The 25665-nt window shown below is 39.2% G+C and overlaps 1 protein-coding gene across 1 annotated transcript in view; it reads left to right on the forward strand.

Annotated features, from left to right (window-relative positions):
• The first annotated feature begins 273 nt into the window (after positions 1 to 273).
• Positions 274 to 25665, forward strand: part of ASTN1 (astrotactin 1) — a 461200-nt gene continuing 435808 nt past the window's right edge. Inside the window, exon 1 of the mRNA XM_072648560.1 lies at positions 274 to 1077. Coding sequence (XP_072504661.1) covers positions 774 to 1077 — 304 coding nt within the window. The 5' untranslated portion in view covers positions 274 to 773. The remainder of the gene's footprint in view (positions 1078 to 25665) is intronic.

Below are 25665 nucleotides of genomic sequence, written 5' to 3' on the forward strand. Positions count from 1 at the left end.
CTGGTTAAACACAGTCTCATTCTCTTCTCCTTTATCCCCTCTCCCCGCCCCCTACTTCAGTAACCAAATCCAACTGTTGGACCAGAAATGACAAGAATGGGTAGTTAGTGATAGGAGTGTTTAGATACCAAAATGAACTGGAGAGGGTCATCATAAATCATATTCATAGTTCATTTCAAAAGCTTCCTTTAAGGATTGTGTGTGTGTGTGTGTGTGTGTGTGTGTGTGTGTGTGTGTGTGTGCTTGCGCGCTTTGCCTCCACCTAGTCCACTGAGCCATCTGAATGATGCCAGGGGAAGATTTTGCATTGCAAAGTCTGATTGGGAAAAAAAAAAAAAAAGCACCAATTCAGGTAGTTAATAGCGGAGTGGGTGCGAGAGCTGGGGAGATGCGAAGGAGAAGGAGCAGCCCAAGCCGCTAGCTCGGGGGCTGACCTGATTCTCTGAAATCCTTAGCTAGCCTTCCTTTTCCTCCCGCCTGCCTTCCCCCTTTCGGGTCCTGCTGTCCCCCAGTGTTTTCCCTTTTTAGTGCACGCAACCCTGAAAACAAAGAAATCCATCTCTGGGTGCATCGGAGCTCAGGCAGCGAGTGCCCCGCACCGGAGGCAGGCAGGCTGCTGCTCCCCAGCCCCTGGACCAAGGCTTTCCCCGCTCGGGGTCCCCTTCTCCTCCCCACCCTCCTCCCCTCCCTCCCTCTCTCTCTCCCTCCCTTCCCTTCCCTTCCGTTCCTCCCCCACCATCTCAGCGCTGGGAGGAAGGCGGACGGGGCTCAAGATGGCTTTAGCCCGGCTCTGCGCTCTGCTCGCCTGCTGCTGGATGCCGGCGGCTGTGCTGGCGACGGCCGCCGCCGCGGCGGCCGGAGGAGGAGGAGACGGGGACCCATCCAAGGAGCTGGAGTGCAAGCTGAAAAGCATCACGGTGTCGGCGCTGCCCTTCCTGCGGGAGAACGACCTCAGCATCATGCACAGCCCCTCGGCCTCCGAGCCCAAGCTCCTGTTCTCAGTGCGCAATGACTTCCCCGGGGAAATGGTGGTGGTGGACGACCTGGAGAACACAGAGCTCCCCTACTTCGTGCTGGGTGAGTCCCCGGGGAGGCCCCCTCCCCCAGTCCCCTCCTGCTCCATGCATACATACACAGACACACTCACAGACACACACAGTCACACACGCACACACACACCCACTCGCTCGCTGCGACCCCCCCCCCCCCATTGCTACCTCCATAGATCCGCCCTGCCACCCGTCTTTTCCACACCCATATGGAAACACAGAATTGCCTGTACACAAGAGCTTACCCTACCTCCAGTCAGAACACCGTGTCCCCACAATAATAGCTCCTTCAGCCCCACCTGCGTCTCTTCTCCTCAAAGGACGCATACTCGGAGTCTTCAAATAGCCAACTCCAAACACTGTGACCTCTCTGGGTAGCTAGCTAAAGGCACGGCATTCCCTGTATGCCCCTGGCGTCACATCACCCACAGCATTAATGCCCCCTTTCCCCCACTCTCCAGCTACCGTATTCTCTACACCACCCCCCATCAACTCACACTTGCACAAAATTTTTGAGTGTGTCCCAAACCTTGCAGTTCTTCATACTTTAGCAAGAATCTACAGGCCAAACTCAACCAGACAAGATCACTCTTTGCTGTGCTTCTCAGAAGCTCTCATCCTTCTATGCCATGTGACTGCCACCAGCCTTGCCTCCTTTCACTTAGCTGTAGCTCTCTTTATCCTGGTTTTCCATTTGAATCTCCAGTTCTGGATGTCCAGTCCCTATCATGGAAGGGAACATACATTCAACCCATCCAGCCATATTCTGCTGATGACTACCTCCTCAAACTCCTAAGTTACATCAACAATTGGTTAATGAGCTTATTTTCTTTGTACCATATATATCCAGCATAGGCATAAATCTCAGCTTTCCTGAATGCCAAAAGCACCTAAGTGAGAAGGAGAATGAAATATTTATTTTATACTGATTCTTTCTCCTGATGATTACATTTCTACCAGCAGCATCATCACACCACAAATGCACAGAGCCCAAAAAACTCACCCCTGTATAGGGCCACAAAAACATCACTTCTTTAACCTCTTTCCCAATATCCTTTGCACTGTACAGACTTCAATAATATTTGTAACATTGTTAGGCCATTTTGCAAAGAGTCACACAAAAACACATTCCTGCTTGTGTGACTCATTCAACTAAAGTGACTACAGCTTTGCCTTTCTCCTCATCAGGCCCACACACCTGCCATCCCTCCCCCCACTAGGTAATATCCTGTCATTTACCAATTCAAGTGAAAATTCCAATAATATAGTATCACCAGTCTTATTAAACCTAAAAAAATGCAGACTCCATTCCATGTAAGCCCCCAACTCACAAAGAACAATAAGTATCCCACAGACTGCTGCTCCAATTGCATTAAGGCCCTTCCAGCCAAAGTTCAGTTTGTATGAACATCACTCTTAGCTGGACCACTGTAAGCAGTGAGGCATGTTGTACCCTTCTTAGCACCTCCCACTCCCACTCCTATCTCCAAAGGCACCTTTATTTCCAAAATGGCAAATCACATTCATGAAAACCATATGGAATATGGGGGAGTAAAACTTTTATTTTCTGGATGAAGAACAGTGATCTCATAAATTGCCCAGTCTTTTGACAGTTGGGTTTCAAGCTCTAAGGTTCATTATATCAGGGGCCAATTTGGACCAACCAAATTTCTTGATTGCATTATTTGATTTTAGTGGGGGGGAAAAGTTGGATTATATCTTTCAATGGAAATCTTGTAGCTTCATCTGTCTCTGCACCCAGCCTGATCTGTTTAAGTGCTAAGTTTCTGGACTAATTAAATGGGCATTTGTGACTCTGGAAATGGCATGATGAGGTGCAGGTGTATCCATTCATTACATTATATGGCATGTGGTGGAAGGACTGGGGGAGCACTAATGTGCATGGAAAGTGTCTGTTCTTGGCTGAGCACTGTGCATGAACTAGGCCTTAAACATTATGTGAAAGGAATGAGCCAGGGTGACGGGGGTGCAGAATGTTTGCTCCTGAATCCCAAAGCTAAGGCTTAAGGCCACAAACATTTAACCGGGATCTCTAGTATATAGAGAAAGATCAAATGCAAAAAGATGAGTTCTTTGAATTCTGTACAATGCTGCTCACTGTAGAGACCTGATGGGGTGGCTATGGTAACCTGGAGTATCCTAGACTTTATACCCCCACTCTTTTGCTTCAAGGCCAGTTAAATTTGTCAGCAAACACGCATTTCCTTTTCTCTTTCCTGAAAGTCAATAATACGCCTTCACATGGATGGAGATGCCAACATCCATCATGCTGGGTTTGATATTTTGCACAGGGCATAAGTCACCATGTGTGGTGGGAATGTGTTAATTTGAAAATTTAGACCCTTTCACCCTGGAAAATAGCAGAGGGGCAAGAAGGGTTATGTAGTGCTTCATTTTGAGGAATTACCTGCCAGAACCATTAGTCTTTGGTTACCTTTCTACAAGTACTAGGAGAATCTGGATCAAACAGTAAGTATTTACTGAATGCCCACTTTCTGATAATATTGTGCCAGATTTTCTGGCATATATAGAGGAAAAGGCATGAGTTCCTGTTCCCAAGGGGCTGGGATAGACAGCATTGATACATGAAGCAGGAGAAGAATCCAAGGTCATTAGAGTCCCTTTCAGCGCTTCAAAGGATCTGGAATTTTGTCCTGAGAGTAGGATGCCCTACTCTATCCACCAAGGCTAATCATGTACCTTGTTATATAGTTTTCATGAGTTGCTATGGTCAAAAATCTTAATTCTATTCAATAAGCATTAGTTAAATGCCTGCTGTATGCTTGGTTGTATATATTTATTTGTTGTCTTCCCCTATGAGATTGTGAGCTCCTTGAAAGCAGGGACTGTCTTCCTTTTTTTCATCTCTAGTGCCAGTGGCTGGCACATAGTAGGTGCTTAACAAATGTTTAATGATTATTGATCAAGCAATATAAGGACAAAAAATGTCTCTGTCTTCATTAAGTTCCTCTCTGAGATTATTTCTGATTTACCTTGTATGGTACCTTGTTGTGTTGGTACATAATTGTTTGTGTATTGGCTCCCCTTACCATTCTCCCCATTGGAATTTGAGTTCACTGAGAACAAAGATATTCTCTCTCTCTCTCTCTCTCTCTCTCTCTCTCTCTCTCTCTCTCTCTCTCTCTCTCTCTCTCTCTCTCTCTCTCTCTCTCATACATATAACAAAAGCTTGCTTCATGCTAATTACTGATAGATAGGTTAATTGAATCAAGGGGACTAGGAAAGGCTTCCGATAAGATATGCTGCCTGAATTGATCTTTGAAAGAAACTAAGGATTCTGGGAAGTGGAGGTGAGGAAGGAATGCATTTCCAGTATGGGGTGCATCTGGTGGAAAGTCACAAAGGCAAGAGATAGAAGGCACAAAAAGGCAGGTCAGGCACATTGGGATGGAACCTTGAATGGGTGAAAGACAATGATAATTTCATGATCTATTGGTAAGGAATTGATGAGTTTATTTTAATTCAGTTAGCAAAGCAGGCAGGAAACCAAATGCCTGGTCTGTACAGAGAGTCTTTCCAGCATGACGCTTTGGCATACTCAAATTTGAGTAATATGATCACCTAAAGTCATAGCCATACCACTACGAAGCAATGTACTAGAACTTTAAGAGAGAAGGTCTGTAAGTTTCCAGCTGTATGGTATAGAATAGTTAGTATGGGAGAAGATCGCAGGAGAAAGGGCAAGAGTAGGTAAGGAAGGAAGATTTCTGAAAAAGTGAGATTTTAAAAAAAATCTTAAAAACATTTTTTTTTAGTTTTCAGCATTCACTTTCATAAGATTTTGAGTTCTAAATTTTCCACCTTCCTCCTGTCCCCCCTCCCCAAGATGGCATGAAATCTGATATAGGCTATACATGTATCTTCATATTAAATGTACTTCCACATTAGTCATGTTGTGAGAGAAGAGTCAGAACAAAAGGAAAAACCAGTAGAAAGAAAAAAAAACACCAAAAAAGAGAATAATCTGCATTTAGACTCCATAGTTCTTTTTCTGAATGTGGATAACATTTTCCATCATGGGTCTTTTAGAATTGTCTTAGATCATTGCATTGCTGAGAAGAGCTAAGTCTAGGAAAGTTAGTCATAGCACAGTGTTGCTGTTACTGTGTACAATGTTCTCCTGGTTCTGCTCACTTCACTTAGCATCAGTTCATATAAGTCTTTCCAGGTTTTTCTGAAATCTGCCTGCTCATTATTTCTTATGGAACAATTGTATTCCATTACATTCATATACCACAACTTGTTCAGTCATTCCCCAATTGATGGGCATCCCCTAAATTTCCAATTCTTTGTCACCACGAAAGAGCTGATATCTAATTCTATATCTTTATCTATATCTATCTATATCTATGTCTATCTATGGAAAGAGAGAGAGATATACACACATTTTACATGTGGGTCCTTTTCCCTTTTTTATGATTTCTTTGGGATACAGACCTAGTAGTGGTATTGCTGGATCAAAGGGATCCATCAGAAAAGTGAGATTTGACAGGGGTCTTAGAGAACAAGTGGAGAGGAAGGAGGGACATTAAGTTGACAGTTAGCTGGTATGGTACATGGAGAGCTACACTTGGGGTCAGACCAGAGTCTAAATCTAGCTTTAGACAATTAGTAGCTCTGTGAATGGGTAAGATATTTAACATCTACCTATCTCAGTTTCCTCATTTGTAAAATGGGGATAATAATAGCACCTATCTCCCAGGATTGTTGTGACAATAAAATGAGATAATTGTAAATCACTTTGTAACAGCAAAACTGGCTGTTATTATTAACCTGGAAGGAAGTGCCCAAAGGAAGATATCAATAGATGTAAATAGAAGCATGAGGTATATGTGGGATACTGAAGAAACTGACCAGGCTGTAGGTGAGGGTTCATAATTATTTATAATTCAAATTCATAATTAAAACTTCAAAAATTCATAAGGGTTCATAATTACCTAGGCTAAGGAGGGGGTCAATCTAAATAGTTCAGACTTGGGTACAGTAGGCAATAGAGAAGCATTGAAGAACTTTTGCCTGGGCTCACCGCATCCTCTGGGAAACATTCGCCAAGATCATTCTTGGTCTAGTTTCCTGGGTCAGCCCTAGATCTGATCTTAACTTCTGACATGAAAAGCATCCTTCTGTTTGTTTTCCTATTCATATTTTGGGAAATGATGACTGTTTATAAAAGTCCTGATGTGAAAAATTAAGTTAATTGAAAGCATGTCACTTAGTGAACACTCGAAAGGAATTTGGGTTCAAGGAAACTTTCTTTGGTGTTCACTTTCTGCTAGACCATGCTACCTATACATATCTTTGGAATGTTTTGTTGTTTATCTATCTATCTGTCTATCTATCTGTTTATCTATCTATCTATCTATCTATCTATCTGTCTGTCTGTCTGTTTATTTATGTATTTTGCTTTTAACATTTCACCACTGTCCCCAGTTATTTTCAAGAGGCATTAGAAAAATATCAAGTAATTCTCAATACAAAGGTAATTGTGTTTTAAAGAAGGTAACAGAGTAGGTTCAAAAAAATCAAACATGCAAATAAAAGCTGTTGCAATTTTAAGAACTGTAAAATTAAAATTTGTAATTTTCATTTTAAAATTTTGACTCTAGTTTCGCATTTGGATTGTCAAACAGAGAAAGCGTTTATTAAGTGATTTATATGCCAAGCTCTGTGATTACTGCTAGAGATACAATTAGGAGCACAAAAAACTATTCCTACCTTTAAGGAGCTTTTATTCTAATGAAAGAAGATCACTCTTAAAGGGGAACTAGAAAAGAGGTGGCCAAGGGTAGAAAGAGAAAACTGGAGAGTTGAGTGAGGAGTGAAACAAAGCATGTGATGTAAGGCTGGAAGTTTAACTTGGAGTATGAGTCTTCACTTGCCTCTCTCAGTATTAGGATAATTTAGTTTCAATTCTGAGTCACAGCTTTTTTTTTTTTTTTTTGCTTTTTTCCCCCTTTGTTAAGAGAGAAATCACTCAGTTTCAGATGCATTGCCTGAGCTATTCTAACATATCTTGGATAAGAATATTCTCTCTCAAAAATGCTGTACTATTGGTTATACACGTCAATCAGAGGTCATTCAAAAGAAATGCCCGGAGAGGTAGCATGATGTAGCGTATCCAGAGCCATCCTTAGGGTCAGAGGAAATTAACAGATGCTGACCTGAATGAGTACAGGGTATTCATCATCAGGAGTACCTTTGTGCATCCCGCCCCCAATGTCCCGTTTACTCCACCCTTCCAATGTCCTCTCCAAAGGAAGGTAAATTTGGATGGTCAGAGGATGCACAGTTAGTTTGGGGTTTACTGGCTAGATTCCATCATTTTCCTTTTCTTCTCCTTCTCTCTCTCTCCCTCTCCCTCTCCCTCTCCTTTATCAAAACCTTAAACCTACTTCACTCTGAAGCTCATACATTGGACAACACTAAGCCCCTGCCTGAGGTCTTTCTTCTGGACCCTCCTGGCTTAAGAGTGATTATCAATAGTAACTGTTGCTGTTTCTTTCCCAGCCTGATATTACTATTTTTCTTTGCCTCATTAAAGGGGCCATCCCCTGGCTACTTCTTAAACAGGTCTATTCACTGAATGGGTGTTACCTGAATAGGGAGTACCTAAATAGACCTTGGCCTAGAGGGGCCAAGGTCTCCCCTTGCATCCTGGGTCATCTCCACTCATCCTGATGAATATCTGGTCACTGGATTCAGATTGCTCTGGAGGAGAAGTGAGGCTACTGACCTTGCACAGCTCTCCCTCATTCCAAACAAAGTCAAGTGCAAGTCATCTCATCATTTCTCTGATGGCAGAGTCTTCTTTGGCAACAAAGGATGAACATAACAACACCACCCTTCTAATGTTGAACACTTGCAAAACTATTGTTCAGGTTCAAAGATATGATGATACAGTGTATGAGTGAAGGGAATTTTGATTTTGAATTTTGTCAAGTCATAAAATAACATTTATCATTACTAAGCCATTCATCTAGAGTTTTTTGAGTGCCTCCTATGTGCTAAGCACCAGGGATACAAAGAAAGGCAAAAACCAATCCCTGCTCTCAAGGAGTTCACAGTCTAATAGGTGGAGACAACATTCAAGCATCTATGTATAAACAAGATATAAACAGAATAAATTGGAGGATAGACAGAGTGAAAGAACTAAGATTAAAGAGGACTTGAATGATTGAGTAATTTGTCATTGGTCACACAGCTAGTAGGTGTCAGGAACAGGACTTGACTCAAAGTCTTCCTGACTTCAAGGCCAGCTCCCTACCTTCTATGCCACACTGCCACAGTGTGACGTAAGACACTTGAACCCAGGTCTTAGGACTGCAGAGTCAGCATTTATTTTTCATTGCTTAGCTTCCATGGCACCTTAAAATAAATTATTTACAAATTTTTAAAACAATCTATTGATTTTTTTCTTTTGTTCCCATTAAAGTCCTGAGGAATTCATTTTTATGGACAGAGTTGCTGGCATATGCAACAAATGTTTTTATAACTCAGAGAATGAAAAGACCGCTGCACAGTGTAGTGGTCAGAGAAGGCTTTATAGAGTCGATGAATCCCAAGATGGGCTTTTGAGGATGGGTAGGAATTGAATAGGCAAATATGATTGTTCCTGAGGGTCCTATATATTTCAAGTGCCACCATTCTAGGAGGCTGTGGATGCTCCCTCCAGTGATGAAGATTGCAACCCCTCTATAATGCAGCAGATAGACCTTGGGAGATGCTATGGCAAATAATGATAGTAATATCATCATTGCCACCACCACCATCATTACTACTACCATCGTCATCCCCATCATCATCACCAGCACCACCATCATCATCATGCTGTGGCTACCCTGGTGATGAACCTCTCCAAATCTATTGAGATTAGTTCCTAGATCACAAACTTCCAGTCTATCATTGAGCCTATACGTGAAACTTTTCAAACCTAGTAGAACCTGCCATAGTTTGTGCTCTAGAGTCATAGACTTTGTGAACATGGAGTTCACCCCCGCTTCTTATCATGATAACATGATTTACTGGAGCAAAACTTTGGTGATGTAGGGTTGTTAAACAGACCATAGCAATCCCTCTAAATAGCATTAAATCTCTGGATACTTATCTCATCAGCTACTTATCTCTTTAATATGATAGTATACCCTAGGGACATTTTAATGACAATATCAAAAGAAAAATAATGGAGAAGTGGTGGAAAACTCTACCTTTGGGATTGGTGTAAAGATGTGGCAGAGGTAGTGTTTGTAATAGTCTCTTGCTTATCTGGTGTCTAAGACTATGGAAACTTTCTGTCCCCGTGTGAGATAGCAAAATGTAGGTTAGACATACCAGCTGAACTTGTATTCAGGAAGACCTGAGTTAGGTCTTAACCCAGTGTGGGCCTGAGCAAGCCACTACAGCTTTTGGAGCCTCAGTTTCTGGAAAATGAAGGGGTTGGATTAGATTGCTTCTGAGGTCCCCTTTAACTCTATATCTGTGATCCTATGATGCTTCAATCACATGATTCTTGATCACTAAGCAATGCCTATCTCTTCCAGATTCTTATGCCCCCTTCAACCTTACACTCAGCAATTCTTTTTTTTTATTTTAATTAATTTATTTTTAGTTTTAAACATTCATCTCCACAAGATATGGGTTTTTAAATTTTCTCCCCATCTCTCCCCTCCCCCACCCCAGGACACCATGCATTCTGATCACCCATTCCCCCAATCTGTCCTCCCTTCTATCACACCCATCCCTTCCCTCATCCCCATCTTCTCTCTTTTCTTGTAGGGCAAGATAGATTTCTATATCCCGTTACCTGTATTTCTTATTTCCCAGTTGCATGCAAAGACAATTCTCAACATTTGTTCCTGAAACTTTGAGTTCCAACTTCTCTCCCTTCCTCCCTTCCCACCCTTCCCCACTGAGAAGGCAAGCAATTCAATATGGATTATACATGTGTGGTTATGCAAAAGACTTCCATAAAAGTCATGCTGTGAAAGACTAACTATATTTCCCTCAATCTTATCCTGCCCCCCATTTACTCTATTTTCTCTTTTGACCTTGTCCCTCTCCAAAAGTGTTTACTTCTAATTACCCTTCCTCCCATTTGTCCTCCCTTCTATCATCCCCCCACACTCCACTTATCCCTTTCTCTCCTACTTTCCTGTAGTGTAAAATAGATTTTATATTAAATTGAGGATGCATGTTATTCTCTCCTTAAGCTAAATGTGATGAGAGTAATGTTCATTTTTTCCTTCTCACCTCCTGCCTCTTCCCCTCCATTGAAAAAGCTTTTCCTTGGCTCTTTTATGAAAGATAATTTGCCCCATTCCACTTCTCCCTTTCTCCTCTCAATATATTCCTCTCTCACCCTTAATTTTATTTTTTTAGATATCATGCCTTCCTATTCAACTCACCCTGTGCTGTCTGTCTATGTGTATATAATCCCTCCAACTACTCAAATACTGAGAAAAGTTTCAAGAATTACAAATAGTATCTTTCCATGTAGGAATGTAAATAGTTCAACTTTAGTAAGTCCTTTATGATTTTTCTTTCCTGTTTACCTTTTCATGCTTTTGATTCTTATGTTTGAAAGTCAAATTTTCTATTCAGTTCTGATCTTTTCATCAAGAATACTTGAAAGTCCTCTACATCATTGAATGACTATTTTTTTTTAACCTGAAGTATTATACTCAGTTTTGCTGAGCGATGATTCTTGGTTTTAATCCTAACTCCTTTGACTTCTGGAATATCACATTCCAAGACCTTTGATCCTTTAATGTAGAAGCTACTAGATCTTGTGTTATCCTAATTGTTTTTCCACAATTCTAAATTGTTTCTTTCTGGCTGCTTGCAATATTTTCTTGACCTGGGAAATCTGGAATTTGGCTTCAATATTCTCAGGAGTTTTTCTTTTTTGGATCTCTTTCAGGAGGTGATGGGTGGATTCTTTCAATATTTATTTTACCCTCTAGTTTCAGAATATCAGGGCAGTTTTCCTTGATAATTTCATGAAAGATGATATTTAGGCTCTTCTTTTGATCATGGCTTTCAAGTAGTCCCGTAATTTTTAAATTATCTCTCCTGGATCTGTTTTCCAGATCAGTTGTTTTTCCAATGAGATATTTCACATTATCTTCTATTTTTCATTCCTTCAGTTTTGTTTTATAATTTCTTGATTTTTCATAAAGTCATTAGCTTCCATCTGCTCCATTCTAATCTTTAAGGAATTGTTTTCTTCAGTGAGCTTTTAGATCTCCTTTTCTATCTGGCTAACTCTGCTTTTAAGGGCATTCTTCTCCTCATTGGCTTTTTTGATCTCTTTTGGCATTTGGGTTAGCCTATTTTTTAAAGTGTTATTTTCTTCAGCATTTTTTTTGGGTCTCCTTTAGCAAACAGTTGACTCATTTTTCATGATTTTCTTGCATCAGTCTCATTTCTCTTCACAATTTTTGCTCTACTTCTCTTACTTGATTTGCAAGCTTCATTTTGAGCTCTTCCATGGTCTGAGACCAATTCGTATCTTCCTTGGAGGCTTTGGATGGAGGAGCTTTGACTTTATTTTCTTCTGTTTGCATGCTTTGGTCTTCCTTGTCACCAAAGTGAGATTCTATAGTCTGATTTTTTCCCCAGTTTTTGCTTATTTCCCCAGCCATTTACTTGACTTTTGAGCTCTTTGTTAAGGTAGTTCTCTGCTTCCAGTGGGGGTAAGGGGTGTACTGCCACCTGTTTGATTTCCCCATAATCTGTGGCCCTAGAGCTCCAGAAACAATGACTGCAGCTGCCCCTGCTGCTTCAGTGACCACCATGGGTTCCTCTGCCCCTCCCCCCTCTGCCATCCTGGGGGATCACTCCACTCTCCTGCACTGGTCCCACAGGCTTTTCTCACTGACCTTAGAATTTATCCTCATTGTTTTGGGGTCATGAAGTCTGGAAACCATCACATGTGTGAGAGATTCAGTCTTCCCAAGGCCTGCTCAGGTCCCCTTTGTGCACTCGCAACCCATACTGGACTGCTTTGCTCCCAGCGTGGCATAGTAGTCACTTCCCAGCGACCTTCCAAGCTTTCTTAGGTTGGATATTTACTTCACTCCATTATTCTGTGGGTTCTGCAGCTCCAAAATTTGTTTAGAGCCATGTTTTTATAGATATTTGACTGGGCTTGGTGGGAGCACTCTAGAAGTCCATGCTATTACTCCGCCATCTTGCCCCCCTCCCCAGCAATTCTTGCTGATTTCTATCCTCCCCTTAAACCAGGTGGTAGAATATGATAAAGTGAAGCTTTTATGGAAATCAAAAGCTCCTACCATGTGCCTTGCACAGCATAAAATGAATAGCCCTGGCCTTCCAGGTGTTTACATTCTGCTAGGGAGACAACATGTGTTCAAATATGCATACACATATTTGCGTACACTTCCACCCACTCAGCCCTTATTTTATAGATGAGGAAAGTGAGGAAAAGAAAGAGTGAATAACTTGTCTAAAATCACACAACTAGAAGTATTTGAGGTAGGATTTGAACCCAGGTCGTCCTGACTTTCCATTGACTTATCCATTGAACTGTCAGTAATGGGAGTGGGGATGGGGAATTAGCAGGACAGAGAAACTGTCAAGCATGATCTTCTTTAATGTATAAATTCAGTCAATATAGGTTTATCTTTTTTTTGGAGGTGGTGTATTTGCATCTAGGCCGAGGATCAGCAAAGGCTTTGGTTAGAAGATGTCTCATAAGTAGAGCAATGAAGGCAACAAAGGATTCTAATAGGTGAAATGGGATTGAATTCCAGTTATAGGGAGCAGGGAGTGAAAATAGGTGGAGTTGGGAGATGCAGATCAATTTAATAACCCTTTATTAGGCTTCTGTTATGTTCAAGGAACTCTGTTAGGTGCCTTAGGAAGAGAGAGAGAGAGAGAGAGAGAGAGAGAGAGAGAGAGAGAAGAAGGGAGAGAGAGGGAGAGGAAGGGAGAGAGGGAGGGACCGAGGAAGGGAGAGAAGGAAGGAAGAAAGGAAGGAAAGAAGGAAGGAAAACAGAAAAACACAGAAAAATAAAGGAGGTAAGAAAGTTACATTCCTTTAGAAGGATACAACATTGGTTGCAACCTTAAGGTAGGATGCATAGCAGTTAATAGAATATATTCTTATGTCTTTATACTCTTTGTGATTGAAAGAATTGATATTTGCCATTCTTCTTTTACAGAGCTTTTCACATATTAGTATGTAATTTTTTAAATCGAATTAATTGGGAGAGAGGGAAAATGATTAGCTGTCAGAGATTTTGCAAAGATTAGTAACACCTTTTATATTTCCAGAATTCTTCCTCAGAATTCTTGTTTGGCTTGGATTCCTGGCATTGGTAAAATAAAGTGGTTTGTTGAATGTTTGTGTGTGTTTTTTCTAGGACAAACTGAGGTAAAAAGTCAATATTTCCTTCTTCTTTCATTGTCTTGTTGCTACATAGTAGGGATCTAGTTCTGTTTTTTATAGGAAAAAAATAAAACTAGAAAATCTGATATTAGTCAGGGCTAGTTACTTAGACAAGGAAGAGAAACCTTTTGGGGATACTCTATGAAGTCTTTATTTATTCTTTCCTTCACCAGGGGTGATATAGTGAGTGCTCCAAAACAATCCCTCTCTCCCTTTCTAGAGGTCCATTCGTCTTATTTCACAGATGAGGAAACTGGTGCAAAGACAGGATCAATGACTTGTTCAAGGTCACATAATTCATAAGTACCTGAATCTAGGTCATCCTAACTGCCCATTGACCCACCCACTCAATTCTCAGAAACAGGAGTAGGAATTAAGAATTAAAAGGAATTACTAAGACAGTATGACTTGTGGAGCATGATCTCCTTCAGTTTTTTCCAAAATGCAAACATTAGCCATCAGAAATTACCATATAACTTTACTCCTACTATGATATTTGATTGTAAGTGGTAGTGAAGCAGGAATCCACTTAAGGGACCCAGCACTGAGTGATGTCCATGGTGCTGATGTAACCTTCCCAGGATGGGGAGGCAACAAAGAGGAGAGCAAGCAAAAAACTTCAGTTGAGATTCTCTTTTGTGGGTGAAGCATTGAAGTAATTCTGCTCATGATAAATCAGGATTGAGAACTGGTCAGATTTATGGTGGAACCAAGAGAATCAGGAGAAGGGAATGTCTGAACAAAAATATTTATTGAAGATTTAAAAAAAAAACCTACACATCTTATTTCATTATCTTCACAATGACTTTGTTTAAAGCATTACTTTTTTTTTCCATTTTACAAATGAGAAAACTAAGAATCAAATAGTTTTGGTGACTTGCTCATGGTCATATGGTTAAAAAGCGTCAGAATTTGGATTCTTGCAATATCTCAAAGAGTTATGATGAAAGTATTTTGTAAATGCTGAAGTGCTGTCTAAATATAAATGTTAACTGATCCAACTATTCTGGAGAGCAATTTAGAACTATGCCCAAAGGGCTACAAAAATGTGCGTACCCTTTCACCTAGAAGCAATAGAGCTTCTAGGACTGTATCCCAAAGAGATCGTAAAAATGGGAAAGGGTCCCACATGTACAAAAATATTTATAGCAGCACTCTTTGTGGTGGCTAAAAACTGGAAATCAAGGGGATGCTTATTAATTGGGGAATGGCTGAACAAGTTGTGGTATATGAATGTAATGGTATACTATTTTGTTATAAGAAATGGTGAACAGGAAGACTTCAGAGAGTCGTGGAAAGACTTATATGAACTGATGCTGAGCAAAAGGAGGAGAACCAGGAGAACTTTGGGCACAGCAACAACCACAGTGTGTGAGAAATTTTTCTGGTAAACTTAGTCCTTCATAGCAATGTAAGGACCTAAAAAATTCCCAATGGACTTTTGAGGAAAAATGCCTTCCACATCCAGAGAAAGAACTATGGAATTGGATCACAGAATGAAACAGACCATTTTCTTTTGTGTTATATTTTGTTTTTTTTTCATGGTTTCTCGCATTCATTTTAATTTTTCTATTCAACATGACTGGTGAAATTGTATTTAATAGACATGTATGTGTAGAACCTATATAAGATTGCAAGTCATCTTGGAAAGGGAGTGGAGAGGGAGGGGAGAAGGTGGGGGAGGAAGGGGAAAATATCTAAGATATATGGAAGTGATTATAGAACACTGAAAACAAATAAAATAATTATTAAGAAAATAAAAAATAAATATAAATGCTAGTTGCTGTTAATAATTATATCAGTAAACTATAAAAACACTACATAAGTGTGAGCTATTGTAATGATCACTCAAAAAATATATACTTATGGCCTGCCCTGTACTAGGTCCTTAAACTGATGATGATGATGATGATGCAAGAGTGGTATTTTTTATAGTCCTCAATCATAGGCAGGATTTCTATTCATGAGAATGTAGAAGGAGGACAATCTTCATAAAAGGAATGGTTACATGTTAATCTGCCCTCTTAGTAAGTCTAATTATCCAGGGACACTGATAATTATGAAGCTTGTATGACTGGGGAGGCAGAAACTTCCCTGTAAGTTGGCCAAGGGAATGCCTATCTATTAAAAATCCCACTCCCCTTATTTTAACAGTAAAATATCTGTGCAGAGAAGGAAAATCATGCAAGTAAATGTGCTATTTGGTTTTTAAGTATTGGAGATATTAAAAATGATGGACTGGAATTCAGGAGAGATTCATTATTGCAGAACAGTAATTCTCCATGTTTTAAATTCCGGTCTCCCCAAAGGGTTCTTTGACCCTTGATTTTGACTGCTTTGCCCTACAATACTCTTTGGTAAAACAATACAAGTTAGGAAATCTGACACCCCTAAGAATTTTCATTCATTCCATGGTTAATTCTTGTTCAATTCCAGAGAGCTTCAAGTCTGTTGTTTTTTTTTTTTAAGTCATTTTGAAGCCACAGTTGAGTTTATATCCTGTCTCAGACATTCGCTAGCTGTGTGTCACTGGGCAAGTCACTTAAGCTCTTTGGTTCTTTTTTTTTTTATTTGCAAAAGGGGATAATAATAGTACTTACCTTCCAGGATGTTAGGAGGATAAAATGAGATAACAAGTGATGTGCTTTGAAAGTCTTAAAGCACTATAGAACCACACGTGATCATTATTATTGTTGTTGGTAATAGTAGTAGTAGTAATAGTAGTGGTAGTAGTGGTAGTAGTAGTAGTAATGGTAGTGTGGCAATGCTGCTGGTCTCCACTACCTCCTTTCTAATGCCTTTGCTTTTTATAGTTGTGCCACTGGCCATTCTGTGCCACTCAACGCACTGTCCTCGTCCTTACCCCATGCTCTGTGCAGAGCTTACTATTTTGAGGTGAAGGTTCTCTCAGAGACTATGGAGCCATCCCAGGGATTCTGAGAACACTGAGTGGCATTCTAAGACAGCCTTCAGCTCTTTGCATATGAGTAAATTCCTTCACATACCTGGGAAAACTCACATCTGCACAGATCTTCCATGTGGGCAGTCAGACAAATCAACAGATGGGCAGATCTAGTAACAATAGGTGCTTCTGTCTCCGGTGAAACAGGCCCCAAAGTGTTGCAGAATTTCTCAGCCTTCTAAGCCATTCAGAACCAAAGAGAGTGACTGTTTATTCCTCCAGCGTACTTAAGAATCCTTCATCTTAACTATATGTAATATATTGTGATGGATGTAACAAGTCTTCATTCTTTGAAGAAGCAGCATGGTGGAATGGGAAGCATTCTGGATTTGACATGAGAGGAGTATGTTTGAATTTCCGCCTTGCCACTGACTATCTGAGTGACCCTGAGTAAGATACTTGACCATTTAACCTCTTTATGCCACAGTTCCCTCATATGTTAAATAGAGGGATTAGTTTAGGTGAATGCTAGGGTTCCTTGAAGCTCTAATTTCTGATCATCTGAAGATAATAATTTATTTCAATATCTAATTAATATTTGGCAAATGAAGTGTTAAAGAGCAATTATAAAGGCAGTCATATTGATTCTCATGGTGGAGCTGAGAGAAGGTGCATAAAGCTATTGAATTAGTCTTCAGAAGAGGAAGGGAGAGAATGAGAGCAGACACCGACTCAGAACAAAAGACTGAAGAGGGAGAAGATTTTTTAGTTCTATATGCCAGGGTAAATTTCTGTTTGGAGCTGTATAGTTCTCTGTGAATACTTGAGGAACTTGGAAGACCTTTGCCTTGAATGCATCATGAAGTAATTTTGGAAACTGATGCTCTATAAATACCTGGATTGAGCATTATGATAGTATGACCTCATGAAGTTTGCTATGGGCACTCTATATCAAGAGCTATAGGCATCCTGGTACGGTATAGAGGGCAATGGCACTGGAGGCAGAGGACCTGGATCCAGATCCTTCCTCTGATACTTATTACCTTTGTGACCTTGAGGAAGTCACTTAGCTTCCCCTGACCTCAATGACCTCATCTTTGATATCAGGCTGTTAGGCTTCTGAGGTCCATCCATTCCAGTTATCTCTCTGTGATCCTGTGGACTTTCAGTTATTAGCTAGGTGACTCCGTGAATAGAGCAGCAGACTTGGAGTTAGGAAGATTTGAGTTTAAATTCTGCCTTAGACACTTTGACTAGTGTTTTCTCTGTGATAATCAGATGGCAAGTCCCAAACAGAATCATCTAGTGACACTTTACACACACACACACACACACACACACACACACACACACACACACACACACACACACACACACCCCCCTCATCCCTTGGGTTTCAATCCAAGCTTCCTAAACCTTTGAATCATTTCAGAAATACACACAAGGATTTGAATCTGAGATTCTTGATTCTGTTGTGGCCCATGTTGTTGAATCTAGACCTGATTCATACTGAGAAGAATTACATTTATCCAGTCTCAAAAAACAAAAAAAAAACAAACAAAAAAAACTTATAGCTGATTGTTTCTGGAGACTATTAAAATCCTGCATGTAAATTACTGCCTCACTCTATGGTGAGTTTTCCCACAATGCTATCCAGAGAGATGATAGATAGAAGAATAGATGGATAGATAGATAGATAGATAGATAGATAGATAGATAGATAGATAGATAGATAGATAGAGAGAGAGATAGAGAGATGGATAGATAGATAGATAGATAGATAGATAGATAGATAGATAGAGAGAGAGAGAGATAGATAGATAGATACATAGATAGATACATAGATAGATACATAGATAGATACATAGATAGATAGACAAAGTCTAGCTATCGACTATTAGATAGATATGTATCATTATATCTATATAACAACATTTTTTGCTCCTGCTTGCTACTCCTTTCCTTGTCTGGGCTAGAATTGATGCAACTGATGTCAGGTCAATATTTCCCTCCTTTTTTCTTCTTTATTTTTTTAATTTCTTTTTTTTAAATTTAGTATTTTATTTTCCCCAGTTGCATGTGAAAATAATTTGAACATTCATTTTTAAAACTTTCAATTCCAAATTTTCTTCCTTCCTCCCTCCCCACCCCCCTCATTGAGAAGGCAAGCAGTTTGATGTTATACATGTGTAGTCATACAAAGGATTTCCATAATAATCTATATTAGTTATATAGTCTAGAGTTGAGGACTATATTTCCCTCCATCCTATCCCACTCCCCATTTATTCCATTCTTTCTCCTTTCACTCTGTCCCTCTTCAAAAGTCTTTTGCTTCTGACTATCCCTCTTCCAGTCTGCCCTCCCTTCTGTTACCCCTCCTCTTATCTCTTTTCCTCACTGCTTTCCTGTAGGGGAAGATAGATTTCTATATTCACTTGAGTATATATGTTATTCCTTCTTTGAGCCAGTTATGATGAGAGTAAGGTTCACTCACACCCTCTTACCTCCCCTTTCTTTCTCTCCAATGTAAAAGCCTTTTCTTGCCTCTCTTATGTGAGATAATTTACCCCATTCTACCTATCCCTTTCTTTTTCTCCCAGTACATTTCTCTCTTACTCCTTAGTTTTATGTTTTAGATATCATCCCTTCATATTTAAGTCACCTGTGCCCTCTGTCTATATATGCTCCTAACTACCCTAATAATGACAAAAGTATTATGAGTTACAAATATCATCATTCCATGTAGGAATGTAAATGCTTTTACTTTAATTAGTCCTTTATGATTTCTATTTCCTGTTTACCTTTTCATGCTTTTCTTGAGTGTTGTATTTGAAAGTCAAATGTCCTATTTAGCTCTTATCTTTTCTCAAGAATGTATGAAATTCCTCTGTCTTGTTGACTTTCCATTCCTCTCTCCTCCATGGATCATATTCAGTTTTGCTGGGTAGGTGATTCTTGTTGTAATTCTATCTCCTTTGCCCTCTGGAAGATTGTATTCCAAATCCTTTAATGTAGAAATTGCTAAATCTTGTGTTATCCTAATTGTGGCTCTACAATATTTGAATTATTTCTTTCTGGGTGCTTACAATGTTTTTTCATTTAGTCGGGAACTCTGAAATTTGGCTATAATTTTCCTGGCAGTATTATTTTTGGAATCTCTTTCAGGAGGTGATTGGTGGATTCTTTCAATTTCTATTTTACCCACTGGTTCTAGAATATCAGAACAGTTTTCCTTGATAATTTCTTGATAGATGATGTCTAGGCTCTTTTTTTTATCATGGTTTTCAGGTAATTTTTAAATCATCTCTCCCCAGGTCAGTTTTTTTTTGTTGTTGTTGTTTTTTTTTCCAATGAGATATTTCACATTTTCTTCTATATTTTCATTCTTTTATTTTATAATTTCTTGATTTCTCATTAAGTAATTAGCTTCCATTTTCTCCATTTTAAATTGTTTCACTCTGCCTTTTTGTGGGTTCTGCTGCTCTAGAATTTGTATAGAGTAATTTTTAAATGTATTTGGAGAGATTTGGGGGAGAGTTTAGGTAAATCCCTGCCTTTACTCCACCATCTTGACTCTATCACCCCTTCTTTTTTCATCTCTCTTTTCTATTCCGCCTGTACTGTTTTTTTTTTTTTTTTTGCTTTTCTCCAATTTCTTCCGCAGTATTGGTTGGCTAATTCTTTTTTCTTTTCCTGCAAACTAAATGAACTTTCTATTTGCACTGGTAGTCAGTAGTTTCTGAGTCCAAGGCCTGCTGGGAAACCCATTATGGGCTCTTTCTGGAGAAGTTGCAGTATTAGCACACATGCTTTAATAATTCTATAGAAATTAAATTGTCTTTTCATGGAGGGATGTTCCAAAGCTGCATGTGTATGTTCTACATGGGGAGGGACTTTTTAGGTCATTTCACTCCCAATGTTGAGAACAGAATAGTTCTGGGAGACATGCCATTTCTATCTTTAATGGTGGAAATGGGAGCGCTGTTAATATGAGAAATTAGAATACCTTTAGTCACTTCAGAACTCCTCACGGAGAGATCAAGAATGAAAGAGAGGGCCTGGGGTTGGATGAGAAGACATCTGGGAGCTCATGTGACTTTGAGCTTTTAGAGGAGGCTTGGAGAAAAGATATTTCTTATACTTAAAGCATGTTGTCCCATTTTACGAACTGAGGCCTGGAAAAGTAAGTTGATTTGTCCACATCTTCATCCCAAGTTATTGAGTGAACTGTTTATATACCATTAGTAATGGATTCCAATTTCTACAATATAAACTTGAATGGAGACTACAGCAGGGGCCCTTAATCTTTTTGAGTTGTAGATGCCTTTGGCCATCTGGTGAGGCCCTCTCAAAATCATGTTTTTAAATGAAAAAATAAATAAATAAATAAGATTACAAAGGAAACCAATTATATTGAAATCCAGTTATAAAAAGATTTTTAAAAACAAGTTCAAGGAAACCATGTTAAGAACCCATATTAGGCAAATTGCTTCATATTCAAGACCATGAACCAATTTGAACCCATGTTAAGAACCCCTATTAGGCGAATTGTTTCATATTCAAGACCATGAACCAGTTTGGGCTGCTTGCTGGACTCAGAATCAGATTGTCTTTTGTCTCTTGATTTAGACAAATATGTAACTAGATTAACAAGTATTTATGAAGGGAAATACAGCTTTATGGCAAGTAGCAGTGATACAACAAGATTAATGTTATAAACTAAAAACAAACATGAAATTAGAATTTGAGACAACTAGAGTATATGATGTTCCCAAGAACATTTCTCAGACTCTTTTCATTTCTCAATTATCTGTGAAATTCTCATGATACGTGTAGTGTACATATATCCAAATAATAGTCTGTTGCTGCACATTTCCAGATTCCGACAAATCTAGAGTCATCCTATGTCAAGGAGCTAGTTTACAATGCTTTGGAATGGTAAAAAGTAAATGGTGACTTTAACTCATCAGATACTAGAAATACCTCTGGAGGATCTCAGGATCTCATTTGGTAAAAATTTAGAGAAAACAAGATAAACCTATGTAGAGAACACAAGGCTTAGGACTTTCTGTGTATACTCATATTTAAATCAATGACTAGAGTGACAGACCTATGGCATTACTGTTCATTCCTTTACATTTTCATGTTGGCTAATGACAGCAGTGTCTAGAATTGTGTCCTTTTTACATGTTCAAAGCAAATTCAGCTTCATCCTTCTAATATTACCATCTTGATGAATGATTGTAGAAGCAGTGGTGAGAGTTAATGTTCTTCATAAGGTTGGACATTGACAACAACTTGGAATGTTCAGACCAGAGGGAGGTTTGAGAGGGAAATGTAAATTATCTGGTTAATAGATTTTTCCCAATATAAATGCAAAATCTGCTTTCATTTGCAGGTCACCATGTAAATCATCTGGTTGCCTGGCAGTTTTACACTCTCTCAGGTACTTTGCAAAGGTGATTACTAGGAACTCTGGAGTAATGTAGCTATTTCAGAAGGTTGGATTGTCATGTGGTGTGTGTTGAAGTCTAGGACTTCTCTTGGTTTTAAATTTAGAAGAAAATTTGCTGAACATATCTGTCTTATGAATTCAGTCTCAAATCAATCCTCAGGAGTTAATACAACTTTAAATCACTTGTGGATCTTGAAATTCAGCCATCATCTTAGATTCGTTTTCTCCTCTTGTCTGCTTGTCTCACCTCTCTTCTCTTATTCTCATCACATGCTATAGTAATTAGTGAGTGGAAATTTGGTGGGAGAGAAGCCATATGGGCATTTAAATCAAGAGTCCTGAAATTCTACTGGAGTCATTAAATCTTAGAATCATAGAACTTTAAAGCTGGAATACACCTTAGCAATCATATATAATCCAGTCCTTTCATCCTACAGCTAAGGTCCAGAAAAGGGAAGTGACACCCAATATTACAGAATCACAGGTTATTTGAGTTCAAAGGGACCTCAGAGGCCATCTAGTTATTTGTACATGACTAAAAAGTGGTAGAACAAAATGCAAGTAGTATGTTTGGAGAAAATTAACCTTGAGATGATGCCCAAAGTGAATAGGGGATGTGAGGTGGGAGAGAACCTGGAGGCAGGAAAACTAATTAGTAGGTTATTGTAGTAGTCTATGAGAGATACTAAAGATTTGGAGTAGGGTGGCAATGGATGGAATGAAGAAGAATTGCGTGAGAGAGATACTAAGCATGCAAGATCACAAGTATTCAGCAAATAATGAAATGTTAATTGCAACCTGTTTTAGAAGGAAGGCTGAATCATAGATTTAGATCTGAAAGAGACTTTAATGTTGTGGTTCAGTTATTTCAGTTGTGTCCAACTGTTCCTGACCATATTTGGGGATGTTTTGGCAAAGATACTGGAGTAGTTTGCCATTTACTTCTCCAGCTTATTTTACAGATGTGGAAACTAAGGCAAAAAGGGTTAAGTAATTGCCCAGGATCATACAGCTAATAAGGGTCTAAGGTCAGATTTGAACTTCTTGACCTTCTTGACCCAAGGCTCTACTTTCTATTCACTGTGGCACCTAGCTGACTCTAAAGAGACTTTAAAAGTAATCTAATCCTTCAAGCCCCATCCACCCTAACTCTCCCCCCTTTTTTTTAAACAAATGAGGAATCTGATGTCTCAGATTCAAGGCATCTTGAAGATGGCTTCAGCAACTTGATTTGCCCATATCTTCATCCTAATCTATTGAATATGTATCTGTTTATATATCATTAGTAATAGATTCTGGGTTTTACAATATAAGACTTGGATAGATACTAGAGCAGGGTTCAGCATCTTGCACCAAGTCACAGAGGTAAGGTGGTCAAGCTAGGATTCAAATCCAGGTCTTTTGACTCCAAATCTAGTGCTTCTGTTATATCAGAGGATTTTGAATGGTGACTGGTAGATTTGTGGTGCCTTGTTAATAACAAGACCCCAGAAGTAAGAAGGAATACTGTTCTGTGAGGAAACATGATGAGTTCAGCCTAGGTAACATTCTTTACATCTTACTGTTCTAACAATTCAAATCCTTCTAACAGCATTATTGTCAATTCAGAGATTTTCTTGTCCAAGAGGATATCATAAGATACTTTGTTGAATGCCCTTAAATCCAGGTATGTCACTTACAATAGTTTTTTCCTGTATACTACCATCTTAACAATATTAAAAAGAAATGAAGTTATTCATTTATTTTTAGGGAATTCATGTTAGCACCTAGCGATCACTATATTACATCTTAGGTTACTTATGAATAATCTATTTAATAAACATTTCCAGAATTTGCCAGGGTCTGACAATCCTACCTGGAAAAGCCAGGAAATGGAACCCCCAAAAGAGATTTTGTTGCAGAAGCTGTCTTCTTGCCTAGAAGTAGTCTCAATTTAAATAAGAGTCATTCTTCCTAGAAAAATCAAACTTAGAGCAACTGACTGTCTGGGGTTTTTACTTTTATGATTTTTATACATAAAGTCATGGTCTTTAGCAGACTTTATTTTCTGAATACATCCTGTGTGTAGATCACCATTCTAACTTTAAAAGCAGTGTCTCTTTGATTGTCTTTATTTTCTTGAATATTTCTCTCTCAACTCTCAGCTTTCTTTTCTTTTTTTATTAATTAATTTATTTATTTAATTTTTTGCATTCATTTTCACAAAATTTTGGGTTCCAAATTTTCTCCCCTTTTGTCCCTTCCCCCCACCCCAAAACACCGAGCATTCTAATTGCCCCTATCACCAATCTGCTCTCTTTTCTATCATCCCTCTCTGCCCTTGTCTCCATCTTCTCTTTTGTCCTCTAGGGCCAGATAACTTTCTATACCCCATTACCTGTATTTCTTATTTCCTAGTGGCAAGAACAGTACTCGACAGTTGTTCCTAAAACTTTGAGTCCCAACTTCTGTACCTCCCTCCCTCCCCACCCCTTCCCTTTGGAAGGCGAGCAATTCAATATAGGCCAAATCTGTGTAGTTTTGCAAATGACTTCCATAATAGTCGTGTTGTATAAGACTAACTATATTTCTCTCCATCCTATCCTGCCCCCCATTACTTCTATTCTCTCTTTTGATCCTGTCCCTCCCCATGAGTGTCGACCTCAAATTGCTCCCTCCTCCCCATGCCCTCCCTTCCATCATCCCCCCCACCCTTCTTATCCCCTTATCCCCCACTTTCCTGTATTGTAAGATAGGTTTTCATACCAAAATGAGGGTGCATTTTATTCCTTCCTTTAGTGGAATGTGATGAGAGTAAACTTCATGTTTTTCTCTCACCTCCCCTCTTTATCCCTCCACTAATAAGTCTTTTGGTGCCTCTTTTATGAGAGATGATTTGCCCCATTCCATTTCTCCCTTTCTCCTCCCAATATATTTCTCTCTCACTGCTTAATTTCATTTTTTTAAGATTTGATCCCATCCTCTTCAGTTCACTCTGTGCACTCTGTCTCTATGTGTGTGTGTGTGTGTCTGTGCGTGTGCATGTGTGTATGTGTGTGTGTGTGTAATCCCACCCAGTACCCAGATACTGAAAAGTTTCAAGAGTTACAAATATTGTCTTTCCATGTAGGAATGTAAACAGTTCAACTTTTATAAGTCCCTTATGACTTCTCTTTGCTGTTTACCTTTTCATGCTTCTCTTCATTCTTGTGTTTGAAAGTCAAATTTTCTTTTCAGCTCTGGTCTTTTCATCAAGAATGCTTGAAAGTCCTCTATTTCATTGAAAGACCAATTTTTCCCCTGAAGTATTATACTCAGTTTTGCTGGGTAGGTGATTCTTGGTTTTAGTCCTACTTCCTTTGACTTCTGGAATATCCTATTCCACGCCCTTCGATCCCTTAATGTAGAAGCTGCTAGATCTTGTCTTATCCTGATTGTATTTCCATAATACTTGAATTGTTTCTTTCTAGCTGCTTGCAATATTTTCTCCTTGACCTGGGAACTCTGGAATTTGGCCACAATTTTCCTAGGAGTTTCTCTTTTTGGATCTCTTTCAGGCTTTGATCTGTGGATTCCTTGAATACTTATTTTGCCCTCTGGTTCTAGAATCTCAGGGCAGTTTTCCTTGATAATTTCATGAAAGATGATGTCTAAGCTCTTTTTTTGATCATGGCTTTCAGGTAGGCCCATAATTTTTACATTGTCTCTCCTGGATCTATTTTCCATGTCAGTTGTTTTTCCATTGAGATATTTCACATTATCGTCCATTTTTTCATTCTTTTGGTTTTGTTTTGTGATTTCTTGGTTTCTCATAAAGTCATTAGCCTCC

The sequence above is a fragment of the Notamacropus eugenii genome, chromosome 2, assembly GCF_028372415.1.
Source record: "Notamacropus eugenii isolate mMacEug1 chromosome 2, mMacEug1.pri_v2, whole genome shotgun sequence".
NCBI lineage: Eukaryota > Metazoa > Chordata > Mammalia > Diprotodontia > Macropodidae > Notamacropus > Notamacropus eugenii.